Source organism: Excalfactoria chinensis, chromosome 6 (assembly GCF_039878825.1).
Source record: "Excalfactoria chinensis isolate bCotChi1 chromosome 6, bCotChi1.hap2, whole genome shotgun sequence".
Taxonomy (NCBI): Eukaryota; Metazoa; Chordata; class Aves; order Galliformes; family Phasianidae; genus Excalfactoria; species Excalfactoria chinensis.
Window position 1 is genome coordinate 4,129,059 of NC_092830.1, and position 17,719 is coordinate 4,146,777.

At 39.7% G+C, this 17,719-nt stretch overlaps 1 protein-coding gene across 1 annotated transcript in view; it reads left to right on the forward strand.

Annotated features, from left to right (window-relative positions):
- NRG3 (neuregulin 3) overlaps positions 1-17,312 on the forward strand; it is a 344,050-nt gene extending 326,738 nt beyond the window's left edge. Inside the window, exons 8-9 of the mRNA XM_072340660.1 lie at positions 7,789-7,959; positions 13,077-17,312. Coding sequence (XP_072196761.1) covers positions 7,789-7,959; positions 13,077-13,584 — 679 coding nt within the window. The 3' untranslated portion in view covers positions 13,585-17,312. The remainder of the gene's footprint in view (positions 1-7,788; positions 7,960-13,076) is intronic.
- The last annotated feature ends 407 nt before the right edge of the window (positions 17,313-17,719 follow it).

Below are 17,719 nucleotides of genomic sequence, written 5' to 3' on the forward strand. Positions count from 1 at the left end.
GGATGCTGACAGGCGGGTGACACATGGGAGGGAGGATTGAGTAACAGTGCTGGGAGATTTGGAGGACAATAGTGGGCTAGCAGAGGATTGCATGAGGTGTTAACTTCTGTGGTGTTTGGTGTAAAGCCAAGAGGACCTCTGTTGAAGTCCCTCAGTCACATACCTTCTCTTCTGTTTGAAAGACTGTCCTAAACCAACAGTAATGTGCCATGTAAACCAGGAAGGGCTATTTGGGTACAAAACATTAACCTCACTGAATCCTTTAATGTGTCCTGGAAAAGTAATGTTGGCTATCATGTCAGATTCTTTTTCTTTTGCTTTATTCCTTACTCTACGCAGGTTTTCAATACATTCATAATAATTTTACTGATTGTAGATGAACTGTGTTGCCCAGAATGGTTCCCACTTGCAGCTGTGTGGGATGTTGTAATTGCAATCTAGTCAAAAGGTGAAGCTTAGAAAAAACACAGTGACATTGGCTTGCCCTTGATCATATGATTGCAGCACCCCAATTTGAAATTATTTAGGTGGTGAACTGTGAGGTTATTGAGCTTTTAAATGTAGAAATAAGGACTGAATATTTCCTGTTTTGAAAGGGTCCTTAAAACAAAATCTGGATGAGACTAAACTCTCTATTTTCCGTAGGGAAATTACAAAATAAGCTAGGCTGAAGTTTTAGTAAATTAATGCAGAATTGCCAAGTGCTTACTTGAACACATTCATACACCAAAACCTCTCTTTACAGAGGGGAACAAAAACTACATTTTCTTATTTCCAGGCGTCAAGCATTGGGTAGCATTAAGAGCCTTTGCCTCAGAACTGCTTTAAGACAGCTTGATTTATAACAAATTCTTTTTCATAGTTTTATAACTTAAGATTTATTATACAAGGGCCTCACTTTATAAAAAATGCAACAGACTTTAACATGCCAGTGACTTATAAGACTATCTTTGATTTACGCGTTGTGTGACAGCTACCTAAGTTACTCAGTTTCTGTAGTTTCTAAATGCTGTGCAGTATGGTGGTTTTTTTTTTTTCTCCATCTCATTTGGTGTCTTTTGTAATGTCCACCTAATTAATCGCAGTCTAGGTACAATTAGCTGTTGTTTCTGTATATTAAATATAGATTTTTTTTTTAATGAAGCTTTTATTTGTTTTTCTTTCTTTAAACAAGGATGCATTTTGCTCTGAGCATCCCCTTACTCCGTTCCATTGGGGTGCAGTGACACAGGTCTAAAGTGGTCCCAGCTGAAGTTCTCAGTCTCCCTGAAATGAACAACTAGACAAAAATAGTGATATCTTGTCTTCAAAACATGACACTGACCTGGAAAAAATAGAGCAGCTCTGCAGGGTATCATTTTATGCAATGGTTAAACTATTTATTCTGTTTCTGCTCACTATGGAAATCTTGATTCTTCCACAACTAGACCTGCTTTCTCTATTTGCATTTTCAGGGGTATTAACAGTTGTTGATTATTTCTTAAAATCAGTGTCTATCTGCTCAATAGTTTCTAAAAACAAAATAATTTTGCCTTGGCTTTAGGACTAACAGGGCAGGAAGTCATTGTGGATTGCTGAAATTTGTCTGACAGAGGAGAGATGGACTAGCTCAACTGAATGCAAAGATGAAAGATTTGAATCACCACTGAGTCTTACTCCTATAGTATCTCCTCTGTATTGCTCACTGTTATTATTGTGGAAGTATTTAATATCTTATGTTCCCATATGTAAAATAACCCTTAGTTAGAACTGGAAAATAACAAGCATGTTTAGTGAGTAAACTTATTGTAAAGTATGCAGTATGCTCAAAAATTCTTCTTGGATTATCTGTAGTTTAGGAAAGAAAACTCTTGCTGTCTTTGTATACAGAGTGACACATTATGGTTTTCTTAGCTATTGGACTGTTGTCTGATCCCTTTGCGTAGCACTTTACTTGGTAGTTAGACTTTCTTTCTTTGATTCATTCATCTTTGATTTCAGTGGGATTCATTTCAGAGAATGCCGTGATGGAAGCCAAATGCAGAGGCTTGAAGCATGAACCAGCTGTATTGCCTTGCAGAAGTGCCAAAGTAGGATAAACTTAGTCAAAGTTTTAAAAGAATTAGTGGTTGCCTTTTGAAATTCCATTAGAAGGCATAGGTAAAAACAGGTTTTTTCGACGTTAACATTTTGGTCTTGATGCTCTCAGTACAATTGATTCAAATTGATTTAAAATTAAATGGAAGAGTACATCTAAGTTATTCTGCAAGGAAAATAAATGAATTTTAGAAATTAGATGCTGATAAAGTAAGGCAACTAAGAGGAAGCCTTGAAAAAAGGAGAAAGTATGAAGAATCTGTTATTTTCCCTAGGAAAGAACATAGTCTTCTGGAGAAGTTTACTTGAAAGAAATGGCTTAAAGGAATGAAGTGTAGGCGGAGAAACAAACTGAATCACGAAGAACAAGAGGTCATTCTTGAAGTGAACGTTCCCCAGATAGCACTGAGAGTTGAGGGTTATTGGTGATACCAAAGTCAAGTGTTCTTGTTGGATCGTAAGAGTACTGTACCCAAAGAAGCAAAGCTGATGGAGGGACAGCGAGAATATATGAAGCAAGTAGGAAAATGCTGGTTGAATGTACTTAGTTTTTCAATGAGGGTGATTGTTTGGGGATGAAGGCAGAACAGGAATGGAACAAAATGTATGAAAATAGACATTACAACAGTCAAAGTAGAAGTGAAATGCAGATCAGTGTCCTTGAGTGGGAACATACTGAAGAAATTACTTATAAGGCAGGGTAAGCACAGATACTGCTCTGGATGTGAGGTAAGGAATGAATCGAGTAACCTTGAGGAGTGGAGTAACATGGTTCAGAATCCAGCAGTACTAAACACAAGCCCAATCATTTGAGAACTAACAAGAAAAGCTTCTCCCATGAGCTGAGAAACAAATGAGGAAGAAAAGGTTCAGCATGTACCACTTGAAAGGGTAACCAAGTTGCAAAGTGATGAAGACGTGCAAAAGGAAAGTAGGATGACAGGAAGCATTAGTGAAGACACTGCCATCACAAAGTCAGAAATTTTAAAATGACTTCACCAGGTATTGTTTTATTGCATGTGAATGGAGCATGAGGAATCAGCAGTGTTTTCTTGTGTGCATAAAATGGCCTCCTGGTTAATGTGGGTTCAAACTGCATTGATGAGCTAATACAATAAGGGATGACTCATCTGTGTTCCCTGGAAAGGATTAGTTTGTCTCATTCAGTGTAGTAAATGAAGGCTGAAAAGAGCATATGACAGCTGCTTATAAGCACATCAGAGAAAAGATAAGGAGAACTGAAAGACCTGCTTAAAATGAACAAATACAGTGGTACAGTAGTATACTGATACAAAGAGATGTCTGCTCATCATAACGAACTTGAACTCTGAGTTTTCAATGTAGAGCAGCTTTCTGTAGTTGTCATTTTAGGTCAGAGACTGCTGTACAGAAAGCATAGAATGAGGTCACGGTGGCTGGCTGAACTCTGTGCCACCAACATGCCTTTGACATCTTGGTCCCTTTTTCCTTTTGTATGTACCTAACTGGTAGACCTGGGATAGTGACCCCAGGCTACACATTGTAACTGTGCAGAATTACAAAGCTCCAGTGAGTGCTATTCCTGAGTAACATTTCTACTAAAGAACTCAAGAGTAGTTAGGCTTGCACATGGGGAATAGCTGCTGGCGAGCTGCTCCTTCATGTCAAGAGAAAAAAATAAGCCTGTAAGGAGGTCTCACTTCGTCACCTGAACTGAGGATCTGACCAGCTCCAACCATTTATGAGCTGGAAAAACACAGGTTGTTGTGCCCTTGTGGGTTGGTTGTTCTCCTACGTCATCATTGGTGTTTTGTTATGCTATTGGTTTTTGCAAAGGCAGGAGAAAAATGTGATGTTTAAATGCTTGGAGTGTAGGATGCTACGGGGATTTAAACATATCAAGTAAATAACACACTGTTAAAGTCCTCAGCTAATGCCATCATTTTTTAGTATAATACATTCCTTATAGTCTTAGTATTACTTAAATTACACGCAGCTTTGCTGAAGTCCCAGAGATGACATGAACTCTGTCCTTTAAGGGCCCCTCTGTAACAAAGATGCCAATAGAGGCTCGCACTTTTTGTGTCATCTCATGCTTATTAACAGCCTGACAAAAGGACTTTGTGATACAGTTCTGTGCCTTTCTATGGCATTTATTGAGAGATGCTTATGTTTTTAAGAGATACTTTTTATTAGAACTGAAAATTGGTTGGAAGTCTGAGTAGTTCATCTGAACTTAGCAAAAGACTGTGTACCACTGCCTAAATTTGTGGCTTCCAGGGAGTTTTGGAAGACGCTCTTTATCTGGCAGGTATCTCTGTCTTTGGGGTACATATTTGTTATTCCTGTCTAGCAAGGACAAGCAGTATGGCTTTCAGCTTCAGCCAGCACAGTTTCTGTCTTGTTATTGGTAGGCAATATTATAGGTAGTGTAGTAAGCCACTCTATATAGTTTTTGTACATACAGAGCCAGAATATTTACCATGAGTTTTAGAATTTCCTTTTCTTTCTCCTTATTATTTTTCTCTTCATGAATGACAATCACGTATCCCAGTTCAAGATTTTATTATTTTACTTTTAAAGAAAACTACTGGAACAGTAAGTGTGTGAGTGAAGGCAGCTTAATAATACTAGAGATGAGCTTGCATTTAGTACGTGATGTACAAAACTGAAGCTGATGCAAAAGACAAAGAAAGGAAAAAAAAAAAAAAAAAAAGAACACTTGATGTTTTAGCATCTGTCTCTTGAATGTCTAATTCAGAGCATGACAGCAGGGGGCATCTTGAGAACATAGGGAAAATGTGATGGCACAGGTGGAAGGAATGCAAGAGATACCAAGGAAGAGGATGATGAAAATCAAAGTGATGTGATAGTACTATCACCCACCAGAAGGGAAAGTGATACTCAAGAGGCAGGAAAAAAAAGAAGGGAAGGAGTAAATAATGACGCACACAACCATGCTTATAGTTCAATTGTGCTCATTAAATAAGAAGGAATTTACATCTGAAGTTTTAACATTTTAATCGTATTCCACTTGTTAGTCCTTTTCATGTTTCCGTTAACAAAGGTACTTCTGAATGTGTTCATAATGAGGTGTGCAATCAATTCTGTTTAGTAATTAACTGAAGAAAATATAGTACAGGATGATTTCCAGAGTTACTGTAAATTCACTGTAAGTCATCTTCTCTCCAGGAACAGTTAACCTTACTGGAGAGCTGGTTATGTGCCTTGGGAAGGGAATACTCCACCTCCTGAGGCAGTCTTTGTTTTTACTCAGTTCTACCTGAAGAAAATTTTCACTCAGAACAGTTTACAAGGATGAATCCCAAGTTCTTCATTAATTTTAGAGTTTCTTGAGCTATTTAATTCAAAGCATTAATTCATCAGAACTACACTTCTCCCAGTTTATGAATTACTTGTGAGATATTTCTAACCTGTTCTGGATTTTGGTATTCTTGAGTAATCAATAGCTTTTGGAGGCATCATTTGCTGCAGCTTTCCTTATTGTTCCGTGTTATTGAATAGCTTAGTTACATGGATTATCTCTTTTATCCAATTAGACCAGAGAACAGCGCAAGGAAGAAACTAATGGTGGCTGAAGAAGGGGAAATTACCTGGAGGAGTGGGAAGGGCATTGTTTTCTGCAGAGAGGGAAGCACATAATGGCAAGCAATAGAGCAGAGGCCTGTGAGGGACATAGCTAATTGCAAGCTTACCCAGCCCAATTCCCTCAGCCTTTCTTTGTAGGAGAGGTGCTCCAGCCCTCTGAGCATCCTCATTGCCCTCCTCTGGACCCACTCCAATGGCTCTGCGTCTTTCCTGTGCTGGAGGCCCCAGGCCTGGATGCAGTACTCGGGATAGAGCCTCACAAGGGCAGAGAAGAAGGGGAAGATCACCTCCCTCTCCCTGCTGGCCGCTTCTCTGTTAATGCAACCCAGAATACTGTTGGCCTTCTGGGCTGCAAGCAAAACATCTACTATTAAACATTGCCTTTCTAGTTTCAAATAACTGCAATAAATGCCAGGTTTGTTAAGTTAATCAGTTTGTTGACTCCTTTAGTACAGCGATGAACGTACTGCAATCAGTAATAACAAAAACCCCAAAATTTCATTATCCTTTGTGAATTATTCATTCAGCCTCACCTTTTAAGACTCCCTGATTTAATGATCCAAGTTTCCTGAGTAGAAAATAGCAATTGTTTTGTGGTATGGTAATGATATTTTACAGAATACAAGCTGTATCTCACAACTTGAGTTCAGCCCTCTGGAATGAAAGGCCGGAACTTTAGTCTAACTTGTTTTTGTACCCAAGGGTTTTTTTGCAGCCTTCTTCATAGCTAAGGAAAATCTATTTCAGAAAGCATCAAAAATCTTTATGGGAGTGCCATTGCTATGAGTTATCAATCTTTTCAACTTAAAAGCACGAGGCTTGTGCAAGAGAACGGTACAATGACCAAAAAGGAATGTGAGCAGTAGAGTAGAGATTGTTGGATTTCTTTCTTTTTGGAGAGAAGTGGCAGGTTTTAATATAGCATGTTGTCCAAGAGAACTTGCCCAAAATATTTGATCCCAGCAAGAATTTCTTTTGGGAATAGATGTGGCCCCAACTATAAGTACAGTTTCAGTTACGTATGGAATGTGAATTGCTGTTGGATCATGTTATAGTAAGTGAATTAAGTTTAGGAAAAGTCATTTGCATAGTTGAATTATATTGGAAGTTCTAATTATTTACCTAACCAAAGATAATAACCCTTTGCATCCACCAAACCTGTGCTAAAACTTCATTAAGGATCCAACAGTATACTGAATAATAAATGTGCATTTCTGAGCCTCAGGAGATGTTTTAAAGAGTAGCTGGAAAATGAATAGCCCAGTCATGCCATGCAGGATAAATGGGTTGTATTTTGACATGATTTTGTGTTCCCGTGTTTTTGAGCTAGCAAAACTTGGATTTGTGGTTTATAAAAGAAAAACTGTGGATTCTGGATACCTTCTAATTCCTGCATTAAATAAAAAGAAATTTGTTTTTTACAAAACACAACAAAAATATTGCTTACAAAAGTGTTTTCCTATCGTACCACAAAAAGGTACAATTCTATTTATCAACACATGTAAAACAAGAAAGCAATCAATGTATTTAATACAAGTACAAAACAATCTATATAAAAAAAGAAGGAGAACAGTACAAAAGGAAGTATCGTCTGAAATGGAGGAAACTTGTGTCATGGATGGTTTCTTCCAGCTAGAGTTCAGAAGCCTCGTTAATATATATATTTTTTCCTATTTAACCCTGTATTGCCAGCAAGGAGGACCCCTGGGCCGATAGGCAATATAATGGGCTTTTAAACATAAGATCTGATTTTGAGCTCAATCTGATAGACTTTTGCTGTTTATTTCCGCTATTGGAGGGTCAATCTCCTCATATCAGGATTGTGGTACCCAGCAAGGAATAAAAGAAGTATCCTTGATTAAGGATAAGAAAACATTTTAAGATACCAGTCAATTATCCTCATTCTTGGAAGGGATGTGATCTTTTAGGTATGGCATAAATAGCAGCTAGCTATGGATTATAGCAGTGTGTATCCTTAGGGAGTTTCTGCTGACGTGGTAGTCTGCCACAGCAAAGTTTATAAGAAGAGTAATCCATGCATGATTAATTTTGAATCTTTGCTTTGCAGAAGTTTGCTCTTTTGCAGTGATAATTGTTACTGTACCCTTGGTGTGTTGTTTCTAGAAGTCTCTCTTCATGCTGCAGCCCAGGACAGAAAAACGGGATGCTACATAGAAATGCCTTTCGGAGGACTCCTCCCTTACCTCGGGGTAGGTTCAATGGGATTACAGGACCAGCATATCAACAGCTAGAAGAGTCCAGGATCACAGAGCAGGACACAATACCTTGTCATGGGTAAGTAATGAAATGTGCACAGTAAGCCAGCACTGCTTGCAGAAGTAATTCTAAGTAACGTTTGCACAGCACTTCTTTCTTCCGTCAGCACTGGACAAGTAAGAGGAAATAATTCAGAAGCCCAACTTTCATGTTTTTTAATGCAATCTTTGTAGATAGCATGTTTGCTGTAGATGGAGAACTGAAAACCAGTTCATGCGAGTTTGTCTTTGAACACATACAATGAACCTGTGATTTTCCATTTTCTAATTCACCTCCAGCTGTACATAAGGTCTGAATTTCAGAAGAGCACCTACAGCAGCCTTTGAAGTCTTTTGCAATTGCTGAGTTGTTTTGCATAACATTTACATATCCCTATAGATCTCCAGAGGCTTTCCAGAATCACTGTAAACACACTACGTGTAACACCAGGAGGAATACCTGCAGTGGAACTCTGGTCTCATTTAAAGATGCCTGAGTCCCAGCTTAGCACAGACAGAAGCAGGCACACGTCAGTCCACAGCCAGGCATCATAGGAGGGAATGTGACTTTGCTAACTAGTTCTCTTGTAGCTGAATCTGCCTAATGAAGCTGGATAGAGTGATTAGGGGAGGCAGACCGAGAGTGGCGCTTGCCTGGGATAGAGGAGATAAAACAGAAAGATAGTCAGCTTTCTGTTCAAAAGTTCAGGTTTGTTCCATGCTTCTTTTGTTGTTGCGGCTTGCTTCTTCTAGGAAAGAACTTGTTTGTTGCTTCTTACAGTCAGGATACTGCTGTTTGTTTCTGTGATAATGTAGACCTTAAGAAAGTTTGTAACTAAAAGCAAGTTTTGTATCAGGCAGGCTGCTGCTTCCCTGAAACACAGGCACAGAAGAAAGTTGTGGTGGCCTCTTTTAGCTTGAGAAGCGAGGTAAAAGACAAAGCAAGGCTATTTCGTGGCTATAGGTGTATTTGCTCTCCTCTAGGAAATCAGTATGTGGTATTACAAGTATCACCTTTTATTGGCCTGTATTAGGCCTGTTGATATTCTGGTTTGTTGTTCTTTTTCACCGTGCCACGACCCCTTTTGGCCTCAGTCCCTGAGGCACCTCGTCCTTATTTTCTGTACTATGTGTGTCTGTACCACTGGACTAGCTTTGTTCTGCCTCTGTCAGTGGGACATGTCCTCAGACAGAGGCGTGCAAACGCACTGGCAAGTGCTGTTGCATTGGAGTGCCAACAGTAGTGTCACAGATGTGATAACAACATCCTTAAGCCAGTCCCCATGAGAAGGAATTAGAAACATGTCAACACTAGGCATGAAAATTAAAGCAACTCTTTGATCTTGCTTTCTTGAAGTGTTTTGATGACAGATAGTGTATTTTTATGAAAGTGTAGTCTTGCAAGAATGTAACAAAGCTTTTTGCAAGGGGTGCAGTAATGAAGTACTGTAACTAAACTAAACTATAACAACTATAGCAACTAAAATTTTAAGTGCACATCTGATCTCTGAACCAAAATACAACAATAATTCACTAATTCTAATTTAAGTGAAGAAATTCCTTCTAACCAGGAACCCTTTTTCCCCAAATCTTTGTCCTACCATCTGTTTCAGACTGTTGGTGCTCTCAGTAGAAACTGGCCCAACTGTCCTTATAGAAGCTGGGGTCCTTTTGCTGCTTCAGGAAAGCACCAGCTCTCAGTATTTGCCATCTGTAGACTTTGAGTCAAATATGATTGGTTCATCAGTCTGCTACTCAGAGTAGCAGAGAAAGCTTCCTGAAGTGAAAGGCCTAAAGTAAACTAATATCTCCATGGCAGTCACATCTCAGAGCCCATTGAGCATTTTGGGGTGTCATGGGCATGCATGCATGCAATGAGTGGGACAAAACATTGATCCCACGCTATCAGTGACAGCTGTTTGCATTGCCTGGTATCAGCTGCTAGAGGCAGTACCTTATATCTGCAGATGTGTATTTATACAGATACCCAGTGTGTCATATATTCGAGTAGACATATAGGTAGGTATGCATGCTTCCAAAGCTGAGCTGAAGCCTGCTAATGTCATTGCAGTGACTTTCATTCATCTTAATGGACTCGACCATCGAGCTCCTACAGTGAACGCCTTTGGCAATAGGGCTTATAGCAAAGCTCTTTGCACTAGACTGAATGAAGCCCATTTTGTACTTTAAGTTATTAAGTCCTGTCTTGCTTTAATGTCTCTTTTAAGGGACAGCGTAATTATACTTCATTCAGTTTCATTCATTGACAGACTCCTGAAAACTGTGTAACAGGTGGTTACTGATGCAGATTTATAAGCATTTAAGGGCTTTTTTGCTTGGTTTCACCAGAAGAGTGGGCAGAGCTGCATTTTGAAGAACACACGCAATTGAATTGATTCAGACCAAATAATTTGTTTCAGATAAAAATAATACAATACCTTTCCTAAGGGACGTTTTAGTTCTGGGCAACAGTTATAGGAAACAGTCATTATTATTCTGCACTTAAAGGTGCTTATTGACTGAAGTCTCATTCTGTTGTAACCAACAAGAGTTTGGCACCAAAAGAAGTGGGGATCTGTTTATAGATAACTAAAAGCCAGCTCTCACATGGCTCACAGGTCATATCTCTGCTAGTTCAGTACATTGCCTGTTACACACAGTACATGGCTCTTTCACCTCAGTCTTTCTTTGAAAGCTGTGTAAGCACAGGGCAGAAACATGTACTTCTGGCATAATATTAGTGTGTTCATCTGCACTTCAGAAGAAAAAAAGCAGCTTTGGAAATATGCCAGGCGTTGAGTTACATGTTAATGTTACTGCCAATTAGTTTTCAAAATACCAAGAATAATTGAATCCTATTTATGGAATTGGCAAATGTTACTGTTATCTCACTCAACTCATTTAGATAATTCCATCTTTTCTTGGTTTCGCTCATATACCATCCATATAATACATCCATTGCATGTGAAATTCATTAAAAACATTCACTCCCTTTGTTTTCAGGGTGCAACCCAGAATATATTTAGGGCCCGAATTACCAAAAAGGGGAATAATGCAGCTGATGAGATCCCTCCAGCTATAGTCGTTTGAACAATTATATAATAAGCAAATGCAAAGGAAACAAGAATGGGCACAACAGGTCTGCACTCTTTTGTTTTCCTTTATTATTATTATTTTTTTTTTCAGTTGTCCTCCCTCTGGAATAATTTTGCTAATTAGTTTTTCATTCATACTGATTCTTGAAAACTGTTCAAAAAAGGCCCTCAGTAGATGGCCATAAATTCGTCTAAGCACAGAACAAAAGTAATTAACCAAAAACTGACCCCTCCTGTTTCAGAGTAAAGCAGAAATGCAGCTGTACAGCACGTGCAAGAAATGCTGTTCCATATTCCTAAAAGCCACTTGCTTTATTGTTCCCCTGGGTCCCACTTCCCAAAGCAGTATCTCATTCCATCAGATAGCAGCAAAGCTCACAGTGCCTCCTCCTTATTGCAGAGCTCCCAGTTGTGCTTTGTGGTCTTTTGGGGATGCTGCTGCAGAGTTTCAGCGTAGCAACACACAGCACTGCTTGTGTGCATATGTCCAGGCTCATATCAAGCAGTTGTGCATATCCACCATAGATGAGCTAACTGCAGATCAGCAGCACTCTCCTGGAAATGTGCCTAGAGATGCTTTCTCCTCTTTTGTCTGTCTGACAGCTCACCAGGAGGATGGGACCAAAGGAAACCTGTCCACTTAATTAGCTTTGTACGCTTTTATCAGGCTGCGGCTGTTTTGAATGCTTTAATTGCTGTTCCCAAGTTCTCTTTCTGCTAATGCCAGAAGAAGCAAGGCACATGTAAATAGAGTACCCTGGGGGAGGTCCAGTGAGTTTAAGCAGCTTTCAGAAAACATCCTTCTTGTCTGAGCTCAAACGTTTGCTCTGTACCAGATGTAGTTATCACTTTTCATGATGAACAATAAAACATGTTAGGTTTCTCATTGGCTTGCCCCGTCGAATAGTGATAAGAACACAAAGCTGATGATGCATAAAATATTCACGCCGCTTGGAGGTGATGCCTATGGTTCTTGGTGATCACAAGTAGTAGAAACACTGCATTTTTAGTAATACTTCTGGAATGGGAAACATCTTCTTGAGCATTGCTTCCTTTATATTTAGTATATTTTCTGTGTCTGGTCTTTAAATACATCAGTGAAAACATTGTTTGACAAGAATGATGAATTTGGCTTTGAATCAAAATGGAAATGTCGATTGAAATTCACTGAAGTTGCCTCACAATAAATGAAATCATGCTATAGTATAGGAAAATGGAGGATAGAGGATTTTTCATGAAGAACAGGTGAATAACATTTTCCAGAGCACAAGACTTAATTTCCAGATGAGGTCTAAGAAACCAAATCATGTCAGCATCGGGTGATTACTAAAAATGATGTGTTTTCCAGAGTTAGAGTGCACATAGACACTCTGCATATTTGAAAGGGGGCACAGATGATTGTTTCCGTGAATTAAAAGACCATAATTTTGTTTCAATCTCTCTTCTTATTCACCTTTCTAAGTGCTTTCCTGGAATAGTGATTTGAGTTTGAGAGCTGTGATGTTCAAGAAAGCATCAATCCATTTCTCTGGTTAGAAATGAAAGAATGAGATTTCCAATTTGATTTATTGGGGGAAAAAAAAAAAAAAAAAAAAAATGAAAGGGACCCTTAAGGGCCATCTAGTCCAACTCCCCTGCAATGAGCTACAGCTCCATCAGCTTGCCTAGAGCCTGGTCCAGCATGACTTGAACAGGGCTTCCACCACCCCTCTGGTCAACCCGTGCTATTGCTATACCACCCTTACTGTAAAAAATGTCTTCCTTTATTCCAATACGGTATAACTCCTGAAAGCATATAAAAAAGCTGTTGTTGTTATTGTTGTTATTATTCTCATGTACTGGTGGGGAAAATGGGACAGAGGGAAAAGCAGTGGCAATAAAACCCAGAGCTCCAGAGCCTGCTGTTTTCCCCAGGGTCACACTAGCACTAAGTGCTCCGTGTGTGACTCGAAACAGCCGCGTGTCCTTGCGGCACAGGTCTCTGACTCTCATACAGCATTCCTTCTGCTGGTCACATCTGGCTGCTCAGTGTGCGACAACAACTCTTTCTTATTCCTTTCAGGTATTCATCTAGTGGTTTAAAAACTCCTCAGAATACTTCAATAAATATGCAACTGCCTTCAAGAGAGACAACCCCTTATTTTAATAACGTGGATCAGAAGGACTTGGTTGGATACTCATCTTCAAGGGCCAACTCAGTTCCCATCATCCCATCTGTGGGCTTGGACGAAGCCTGCATGCAAATGCAAAATGTTTCTGAAGTAACAGGCATCAAATGGTGCAAAAACTCCTATTCAGCTGAACTTGTCAATGTGAGTTCCCCTGTCAGTAATTGTCTTATAGCAGAACAACACGAAGTGAAAATATTGCTAGAAACTGTGCAGGAGCAGATTCGGATTCTGACTGATGCGAGGAGGTTGGAGGACTTCGAACTGACGAGCGTAGACACGGAGAGCAGCGCGAGTGAGAACACCGCCTTCCTGCCTATGAGCCCTATGGCCAAGGCAGATCGAGAGGCACAATTTGTCTTAAAAAGCGAAACGCAAAGAGACTCAGCATTGACCAAGTGACTTTGTGTGGGGGTGGCAGGAGGGGGAATAAGAGATCTGTGCATTCGATGCTTTGCTAAACAGGAAAGGAAGAAATTAAATACAAATTATTTATATGCATTAATTTAAGAGCATCTACTTAGAAGAAACCAAATAGTCAATCGCCCTCATATCATAGTGTTTTTTAACAAAATATTTTTTTAAAGGAAAGAAATGTTCCGGGAGGGATCAGGCATACATCAGGTGCTTTCTAGGCAGGATTATACATACAGTTTAAGTTTCAGAGTATTTTAACACTGTCCTGTTTGGCTGTCAGAAGGCTTAGGCTATGCATCCTATTTTCAATAAAGGCCAAGACCGTTCTAAGAACCATTCTTGCTTTCAGGGCAGCACTGCAGTGAATGCCGGCCAAGGGTGCGAGTCCCAAAAACCCTAGCACAGAGCCAGTCCCCCCTGCTTTCAGTTCTAGGTTCGTACCAAGGGAGGAGACACACAAACACCTACTTCTTGGCACTAACTGTGGAATGACCGTAAATCCTTAATTGAGACAGATGCTTGACTCTCTACCTTACCTGAGTGTGTCAGTCAGCTCAAGAAAGTCAGTGGAAACTTTTAGGAGCTTTGGGTCGGGCCAAGCCTGGAGAGGGATTGGGGCCTCTGAATGGAGGTGCAGTGGCCCTGTGGCTGCTCCATCTTCCGAGCTTTGTCCATCTGAGCTTCTTGGTTGGAGGAAGAGGAAGAACGAGGGAAGCTCGAAGTGCCAGAAGCACGCACTATGGCAGGTTTGGGTTGGTTTAGTTTCTAAGAGTGGGAATGTAAACTCTCCTGTTCTTTACTGATTCCTAAACATTTCTGAATTGTTTTACTTTGAAGGCATTTGTACGCTCTTGAGGAGCACTTCGGAGTGCGTGTGTTGTTTTTTTTTCAACCTTTTTTTGTTATGGGTTATTCAGAGATGAATCTGGGAGATCCAACACGGTCAGAGGCCAGCTGGTAGGTGTCCACACTGCCCTAATTTGATCCCGCTCTCAGTTCTCTGATCATTTTAATTAATCGTGGCTTTGGCTTGTGAACTTTAAAGCTCCAGCCCTGCAGATAGCTCAGTACGGGCAGACCCAGGAGTGTGCACACAGCTGATTCTGATGGGGCTATACACGAGCAGATGGTTTCCAGCAAATCAATCCCTGCTGCCTTAGAGAAGGCCTTAGAGAAGAAATGTCATTTCCTGATAGCACTATCCCAATTATATTATAAGCATTTTTTTTTTTCCATTTGCTCCCTTTTGAGTCCTTCTTCCTCCCCATAAATTGTAACATAACATGCCAATAATGCAATGAATCAGATTCGGTGGATCACATGTTACTGTTTTCATTGTTATTAAAATATCTGCTTAATTGTGGGGAAAAAGAATATAAACTATAATAAATAATTACCAAATAGCCTTCCCTGATAATGTCACAAGATTTGATTTAAAAAGTTACCGTATATACAGAATGTATTAAAATATTATTTGCAGCAAATTAATTGTTAAATTTATTAGATGTGCCCCAGACTTTTCAGTTCACAAGTCTCAAGACTTCCCAAAATAGCACAATCAGTCACAGAGTGCTGTTGTATGTTTAGTCAGAATAAAGCAATATTTTAACCTCTGTCAAGTCAATTTGAACAAGAAAAAGCTGAAGGTGTATGTGGTTTATTTTGTGCCTAGTTGAGGCATTATAAAAAAATCCTCTTCACAAATCTTCATTCAGCAAGTCTTACTTTGGTTTTCTTGTCTTTTTAATTATTTTTTTTTTTTTTGCTTATTTTGTGTGTGTGTGTTTTGTTGTTTTGTTCTGGCTCTTTTTTTTTTTATGTTTTTTTTTTTTTTTTTAAGATGATGAAATTGTCTTGTTTACAGAACTTTCTATGGCTGTAATCTCTGCCGTGTGTTTTCAATAAGAGTCTATTTGAGGGCAAATTATGCTTTATGCCCAGGATGGAGCATGCCTCATTCAGACTCCTTTATAAAAAGCTGCAGAGCTCTTCTCATAGCAGGAGGCTGAGGCTGTAGGCTGGGATCCCCACAAGGAATGGTCCCTCCGTGCCGTGTTTCTGCACTGTGTAGTGGCTGGGCACAGTCTCACTGGGCTGAGCTGCCTGTGCTGGCGTGGCACAAAACCCACACCAAACAGACCTCTGGAAGATGAACTGTGCTAAGTGGGGCTCGGCTTCACATCGGCCCAGTTGTGTGACTTTTCTGCTAACACCATTTGTTTCCTGCCAGCTCAGGACATAAGCTAAGTGAGCGTGCATCTGCCCATAAATGAACACACCTGTAATTTAACAAATGGTTTCTGCATAAAGCTCCGACTCAGTAATTTGTGGAGCATGCTCACAATTAATTGTTCACCGTTAATTATGTTGAGAAATGGTACCTCTGCAGTAAAATGCAAAATCTTTCAGTAATTGCTCTGTCAGCACCAAATCTTTTCAATCCAGCTGTAAGGCCTACTTGCCCCCAAATCCTGCCAAACTGTGCAAACTCTCTTCTGTCGATGTATTGGAAACACACTGCGGGATTTCTGTTGAAGAAAGAACTATATCATAAGCAATGCCTTTAATGAGAGAATGTGTTCACCGAGCACCCCCAAAAGACCCAGAAAGAGGGCAAGAGCAATGTACTTTAATACAATGAAATGTTTGACTGAATGATTGATGGAGATCTGAAATGTTGAGGATTCCTTCAGTTCATGTTAGAGATGCGATCTTGTATTCAGCAAAGGATGTGTGACTGTTATATGTTAACTGTTCTATTCAGTTTTCAGCATGTTTGAATAGAGAGACGTTAATATTAACCATATGACAGACTAGTGTATTATTTGTTAAGAGTTAACGCTTCAGATCCTATTGAAACTGTCATGGTTTACTGAGGAAAAGAAACTGATTTTCAAACATTGAAACAGGTGAACTTAAAGTGATCTGTGTGTTTCTCTAATGCAATTATTTTCCCCCACGGACCCTCCTATTTTACAGCGAATGGGACAACATTTTCTCTGAGGTCTCGCAATTAGGTATGTAGAGGACACAAAAGATTCCCTAAAGTTGCACTGAAGGAGCTGAAATGGTAGGCCAAATTTTGCTTTGTTTCTGATTCTAATCATCCCGTTGAACTCAGTGGATCAGAAGGGATGTGTCGGTGCGAGAACATAGTTTATTCCTAATATAGCATCTATTCCTGCCCTTGGAAAGAGACTGTGATCTCCTTATAGAGGCTTTAAACTCTGTCATTTACCTGCAACATAATTAAAAATAACATCAGACCTATGAACTTTGAGTGTTATCCGGTGTGAATGTTCACACAGAGAGCACTGCGCTCAAGTAAACTGAGATAACAGCTAGTTAGATGAAGCTGGACTTCCTGTGAACTGAAGAGAGAAACCCTGCATCTCTTCAGCATAATGCTGTAGAGCAGAATTGTAAGAGCGATGCATATCCTTTTTGGTATTGTTTTTTTTCTTTTTCATTTTGCTTCTGAATAGAATTCCTTCAAAACAGCCTGAGCAACCCCAAAAAGCAGCAGAATGATCCCAGTATTTGAGGTAGGAACTGTGGGTGAGTATGGGCAAATCTCATGGTGTTAATCACTAAAAAACTTCAGTTCATCCACCATCCAAAGCTGAAAATTAATTCTTGAAGGGCGATGTTTCAATGAACAAATATATCAGTGAAGAAAGAGCTCTTCCACATGCTTTTGGCATTTAGTCACCTGCCAGGCTCTCAGCTGATGTTCTCAGTGCAGTAATTATATACTAACAGAGGATTACATCTCAAATCTTTTCTACTCTATACTGAGTAGAGTGTCATGAATGTTAGTAGTCTATCACAAGATGTGAGGGCTGCTACACTGATTTATGGAGCTGTCTTTGTTCTACTTAAGAAAATTATACTTATAGCATTAAGCAAGCCTTGCCTGGAATTGTCATGGTTTTGTGGTAGGTAACCTGTGACAGGAATACATCGCAAGGTTTGTTAGACAAGTGCTTGGTGTGCCAGGTTCACCCTTTTACAAGAGCTGAGTATCACTGACTGGGCTCCAAAAGCAGTAGGCTTAGCACCACTTAAGGGTGGCTGTTTCAAATACTATTAGTCAAAATCCTCTGGAGCTTTTGGTTTA